At 36.6% G+C, this 6,646-nt stretch overlaps 1 protein-coding gene across 1 annotated transcript; it reads right to left on the bottom strand.

Annotated features, from left to right (window-relative positions):
• Nucleotides 1–876: 876 nt before the first annotated feature.
• LOC147847218 (uncharacterized) lies at nt 877–6,212 on the bottom strand. Its single transcript, XM_087339436.1, has 9 exons — nt 5,976–6,212; nt 4,391–4,506; nt 4,093–4,146; nt 3,310–3,334; nt 3,087–3,209; nt 2,837–3,003; nt 2,685–2,766; nt 2,492–2,590; nt 877–1,130 (listed from the first exon to the last, which is right to left on the bottom strand). Exons 1-9 carry the CDS (start codon nt 6,195–6,197, stop codon nt 1,050–1,052), a joined length of 969 nt encoding a protein of 322 aa, XP_087195562.1. The 5' UTR covers nt 6,198–6,212; the 3' UTR covers nt 877–1,049.
• Nucleotides 6,213–6,646: the final 434 nt, after the last annotated feature.

The raw sequence follows: 6,646 nt of genomic DNA, 5'->3' as shown, positions 1-6,646 counted from the left end.
CCTTTGACAAGTCAGCTCTCGAAACCTACAAGTCGCACAACTGCGCTAGAAGCATCGAGGGATTCGGCTCCTTCACTGTAGTTCGTGCCATCAGATCCACTACGTACTTGCTCCGACGTGATACCAATGGCCAATTCGCCTCCGCCCATGTTGCCCACATCAAGCCCTATACCACCCTAGGCCCATTTTTTGACCCCCATCCTTTTCCCATATCATAAACCTCCTTATTTCTCTCAAGGGGTAAATGTGGTGTGCATGTGTTCCTTTGAGCCACCCTTTTAGCATACCCTTTTTAGGATGCACGTACCTAAGCCTACCCACCCTTTTAGCACACCCTTTTTAGGATGCATGTACCTACGCCGATCCACCCTTTTAGCACACCCATTTTAGCTAACCCAACCCAAATGGGCACCTTTGTATCTAACTATAAATTGAGTAAGAAGTAAGGAGTTAGTTTTGATCTTTTATGTGCATTTCACAATATTATCACAACTTGGATTTTGATATGAATTACATAAACTATGAGTTCATTCACACTTCAAAGGTATACTTCCAATATGAATGTTGGTCAATAAAATGTTCACATAATGAGCCATTCCATTTACACTCCCACTTCACATGTATATCTCCAATATGAATGTTAAACAATTAAATGTGTTCACATAACGAACCAAAATGATCATCTTCGAGATAAAAAGGGGAACTTTCCAAAATGCAATAAGTTACATCACATTCATTAAAAAGATTCATCACCTAGGTAATAGGATAGAATGATTGGTTTATTTATAGATCAATCAGTACATTTGCACAGATTTTGTAGCTAGTGATATGTGTCAGCATATGAACTTCTTGTTACAAGGTCCTTTAGAGTGGGCATGGATACTCAGAAACATGTTGGTCAAAGAAGTACAAAATACAGCTACTTATTCCATATGTTTGGAATCAGAAAATTTTGTGTACATTTTACACAGGGATCTCGCATAGCTGATCATCTTAATGTACAAATTTACAGATGAATCATGTACAAAGTTCGAAATTAACAACCTATATTACATGTATGGGTTTGTCTTCATAAAATCTGGTGGTTTAGAGCTAGGTAGGTCCATAAGCATCCAATCTTCAACGATTCCCTGAAATAGCAAATATAGAATAAATTGCAGTTTCTAACTTCATGACAATTTCAATACTGCATTAACTCCATGAGCAATCACAATTGTACCAGAGAAAGAAAATCACAAACATGTCAAAGAAACTCAACAACGTAAAAAAAACTGCTGATTCTTGAAATGGTGCAAAGGCAAAGAACTGAGAGAGTTCTCAAGGTCGATAACCTCAGATTGGCAGCTGAACTTCTCAGTTTTGACAAATTGAGAAAATATCAAGTAGTCTGGTTTGCATCCTTAGGTTCTCTGTGGAACCTGAAGACAATCCATCTACTTAATTGAATGGAGATGAAAGGCAGAGACAATAAATGATTTACATCCCGCATTCAACCAAAGTCCAGAAAACTTTGTAAAGGCAAATAATATGACTACTCCCGTGGATGCTATGCTGTAATTTATATCACAGAACATCTCTGAACTTCTTGTTTGGTATTTGTGGTAGGTTTTCTATTTTCTTATCACACTACTTATAGTTTCAATTTCAGCTTACGCTCACTGAGTTGTTCTTGTCATAGATATGATGTCACATGACATCACAACTAGAATTTTTGGAGCGCAAGGACCAGTTTGGCCACTTTCAATATGTTAACATAACCTCTCTCTGGCTCTCTGGGTTTCTCTCTGAAAAATTTACATACTACATTACATCCTAGTTATGACTCTGATATCAGTTCAATGTGCTTTTCTTTTTCTATGGATGAGAGGTCATATGACATTATGATTGTAATAATTTTGGTGCCACAGCCTATCTAATTAAAGGTTGATATATCCTCTCTCCCTCTTTCCCTCTCTCTCTCTCTCTCTCTCTCTCTCTCTCTCTCTCTCTCTCCCCTAAGATTGTTCTGTAAGGTTGCTAGTAGCATTCTTGCATACCGTTTATTTGAGAATAGTTGACTGTGTGCAACAGCATGAGCTGATTAGTCAGTCCTTAATTTTTTTGATAAGGAAGTGATTGCCTTGGTAACCAGTAACCAAGTAGCTCTGACAGAAACTGTAAAGTTGTTATCATTTGTTCATAAGATTTTGGCAACTCGGTGCATGCTGTTATCAGATACTGTCACTTTGTTTTCACCTTGTTTCTGCAATAATATGTCCCCAATCTTAATGGTGATAGCATCATGCATGGGTTCTTGCTCGGATACTCAAGACAAAATCCAATCCCCATTTTCTTAACTTGGATAGCTAAATTATCTCATGATTCATTACAAACAGCTAGTATACTAATGCAACCATTTTAATGCTTTTCATTTTCTTGCACACAAACCCTGCTGAAGGTCATACCATGCATTTTCAAACAGCTAGTATAGTATAATTGTTAAAAAGGCCACCTTGCCACGCCTCAATAGCACTGGAGATGTTCCTGTCATGTCCACCACAGTGGATGGGTCTGCAATTCGCACACCTCCATCTACTACAAAGTCTACACCCTGTACCAAAAAATCACAAAAAATTATATTTCAATCGTTTCTTCAGTGGCACAGAAATACACGTAAAATGGTACAAATACACGCATTTCATTACCTCTTTCCCTTCTGAGGCACCATATGTGTCCAATATAAGGACTGGATCTAGTAACCAATTATCATTAGCTGGTCTCCGTACACTGTACAGTAAAAAGATTTTTTATTCCCTGTGCAAAATGATGAGGTCATGACAACATTTTACTTATTTACCTTGTACAGATCAAAGGCCCATCAAGCTCCTTCAGAATTGCTTGGCATATCACATCATTTGGCATACGAACGCCAACACTTTTTCTTGGTGCACAGCTCTGAGCACTTCCACCAAAGTCTGAACATTGTTTTGGCATCTCCTTACTAGCAGGAAGTATAAACGTATACTGCAAATTGAAGATTACAACAGTTGCTAGATTTTCCTTGGTTTACAGAATTAATAATTGCAAGTTTCAAAAAGCCTGCATACTGGTCCTGGGAGGCATTGGCGGGCAGCTCGGAAGATATTGGTATGACCTTGATTGTTCCCACGTGGAAATCCAGTAGTATAGGTATCAATATCATGGAATGATCGGCATAGTATACTCAAAGGCTGATAGGCAAGAACATTACAAATCTCAAAAAGTTAAAAAAATATGCCCAGCTGCAAAATCTACTGAAATCTTAATGGATTGGTTACCAGATGATACTACCTTTTTAGGATCCATATTCTTGATCCTGCATCAAAAAAGCCTCATATCAGTAGAACCCTTCAGAATAATACTGTATGATAGAGATATCATCTGAAACCTAGATTTACTTGGACTTAGCAGTAATTTTGGATGGCTATGTGATTGGGTTAATAACAATCTAAGATGCAATTTCAAATGTGCCACGGAAATCAGGTTCACAACCCATGGGAAGGAGCTTGCTTTTGACAGTTCAGCCCAATTTTCTATTTGATGAATTTCCACAATCTCAAACATGCTCACTAATCACAATCATGTGCTAATAATTAGATGCCTGGTTCTCTTTCTCCAGAAGACAACCATAAAAATTAAGCCTACTCGTCCCAATTGATCTGCCTGCATAAAGTGTTTCAGCTCCTCTGAGAAGCGGACTACCAGTGTCCAGATTCACATCTCAGAGGCAGGCAGTCCAGCAAGACTACGTCTAGGAAATTTATTGTGGTTAGGCCATGACCCATTTGTTTGTTTTCATTGTAATGAGCATTTTCCTAGCAGATTCAATCTATGACAAAGATATTAATTTGATAAATTCACATCATATGCATTTCGTAAGGATAGATTATCAAGCAAGACTTATTTTGCCTTTTCATGGAGGGAGAAAATGGTATGACATATCATACTTCATTATTGGTAATGAATTTTATCATTCACATTCACCTTCTACCTTCTTAACTTGTGCAATATATATATATATATTCCTTGAAAATAAATTCTTAGGCAAAGCTTATTGCTGGAATGAGAAAAAACCTATATATGCGGTCGATTGAACGTGCATCCTTGAGATCACAAACAATTGCATACCTGCCAATCACCAGATTCAAGTTGTATAAAAGCCTTATTTCATACAAATCACATAACAGAAAAGATTGGCAGCTATAAGACGAACACAAGAAAATCTATGTATAGAAATACTAAGCAAATTTAAAGTATTTCATGTTACATGAATCGGTTAATTTGCAGAAATCTTTATCGTGTGTAAATACTGCAAAGCAAGGAAAACATTTCATTGTAAAAGATGCTCTTTAATATGAATAATGAGACTAACACAGTGTCAGTTGGGATGACTCCAACAGCTCCATTCTTCAGCAGTTCTATTATCTGATCAAGTTTCCAGACGTCAGAGCCAAGGCTGTCTACAGAAATATAAACAGGTTCGGCAACCTGGTCAACTCCAAACAACATGACGTTGTCAATTAATTATGTCAGACAACAATTGCCATTATGCAACATTTAATCCTAGAAAATGTTAGTTTCTCTACAACGAGATTATCACAAACACTTATAAAATACCATGTTAGGAAACAATTGTAATCATAGTCCCCTTCCCAGATTAGTATTTATTTTCATTTTGACATACTATTTAGCCTTTTTATAGATAACTACATGAAGCTTATTCTCTTTCCACCCTCTATTTCAAATTGATGAGCTTGTCCTTAACATTAAGAATCCTACTTGATATAAAATCAACAAAAGAGGATGGGCCAAACATAGATCAGAACCCAGTGAAGTCCATATCCAACTATAACCCTCACTGCCTTCACGCAAAGTTGCATTCTATAATTATAGCACCACTTCAAGGAGGATATTATCAGGGATAACAATATTTTGCAATGTATGAGAAGAACAGATCAATGGCAGTTGTTAATACATTTCCGCAACTCTGTCAGGAGTATGGATGCATGCAAAATGAGTGCAATGTAATTACCGCAACCCCAAACAAGAAATAATGTATGGCCATTTAGCAAATCTGCTGCATGTGCTAAAAGAAGAATCTTGGTTGTTTCACACATTGCATAGCTATGAGTTTGTAAGCTATGGTGTTAATTCATATAGTCGGGACTAAAACTAGCACATGCCATTAACATATTTTGGTCTTTGTCAAAGAGATACTTTTTGCAAACACGGTCACTTAAAAAAATTACATTCTTTGTGATCATAATAGATTTCTGAAATTCCTACTTTGTGAACGAGTCACCTCTCTTTGCAATCACAATACCTTCTTAAATTTCCTAGTTTCCGAAGGAGTTGCCACTCTTTGCAATCACAGTAGCTACAATAGCTACTCAAAATTCCTAGTTTTCAAAAAGTTTGCAAATATTTGCAATGACTATATGTCAAGTTAGTTTGTCAGGCCATAGCAAAAAATAACTCAATCAACCAGAATTCAACCCAGAGCTAATGAGAACTGAGCTTAGAATGTACTATTTACAGGCTAAAACTATAAAAAACTATTTTCCAAATCTCTGCCTTATCCCAACAGTCTCGACTCTCTACATAAAAAACTAGATTTTGTGTGATTTATATGGATTAAAGTAATGAGGTTTATATGCATTGAAAATTTTAGGTTTCCATGGAATTTACATTGCATAAAAATTTAGATGTTTTCTGAAGCTTATATAGATTAAAACTTCTTGATTTTTCTGGAATTTATATCCGTTAAGGACCAGTTCATATTAAACATATGAAGGTCTGAAAATAATAGTTATTTTGACAGACTGCGGGAAGAAGTGCTTTCGCTACATACCTTGTCCAGCAATGCTACAACTTCTGTAGCAGTTACATTTCTGCGAAATTTGATTCAACAGAAATAGAAAAGAGAAAACAGATATCGAATTGTGCATAAAACCTACCTTACGTGTATCGGAGAAGTGGTATTTTAGTCGTTTAGGGCTACGCTTGGCGGCGCAATTCACAGCAAGTAGAGACCATCTACTCTTCTGGAGGTTGGGGGGTTGAGCAGAAGGGACCCGTGAGAGGAGAGGGAGGTTCTGATCTCGCAAAGAGAATGAGAGAGGAGAAGGAGGTGGAAGCATCGCGTGACCAGTGCAGGCCGCCATGGAGGATACATTCATCGAAGAAGAAGAAGAAGATGATGGCCATGGCCACCGCCATAGCCACGGCGTATATATCAAACAGAGAGCATCTTCTCTGAAAGAGTCTCTCGGTTTTTAAAATTCCTAGAATACCCCTCTCTCTCTCTCTTGGTGAAAACACACAATTATATTAATAAATGTGTGTAAAAAGCACTAATTACAAATTACAATAGCTGTTAGTCATATTCGCATTCGTGGAGGTTACCATACGAATACATACGAATACGCATAAGAATACATGAAACAATATTCGTTAAAAAAAAAGAAAAAAAAGAGCTCCTACTTTTTACTTTCTAATATATATATATATCATATAACAAAGAGACTTTCACATTAAATATGGGATATTTAACTTGACATTAAAAAGGAGGCTTACACTAAATAATATTTTTATATAATAAATGGAAAACTTAAAAGTTAAAAGTATT

The sequence above is a fragment of the Azolla caroliniana genome, unplaced genomic scaffold (assembly GCF_043228905.1).
Source record: "Azolla caroliniana isolate FFs.n. ecotype wild unplaced genomic scaffold, voAzoCaro1.0.p SCAF_1338, whole genome shotgun sequence".
Taxonomy (NCBI): Eukaryota; Viridiplantae; Streptophyta; class Polypodiopsida; order Salviniales; family Salviniaceae; genus Azolla; species Azolla caroliniana.
Note: the sequence above shows the minus strand (reverse complement) of the source record. Positions and strands in the feature narration are given on the sequence as shown.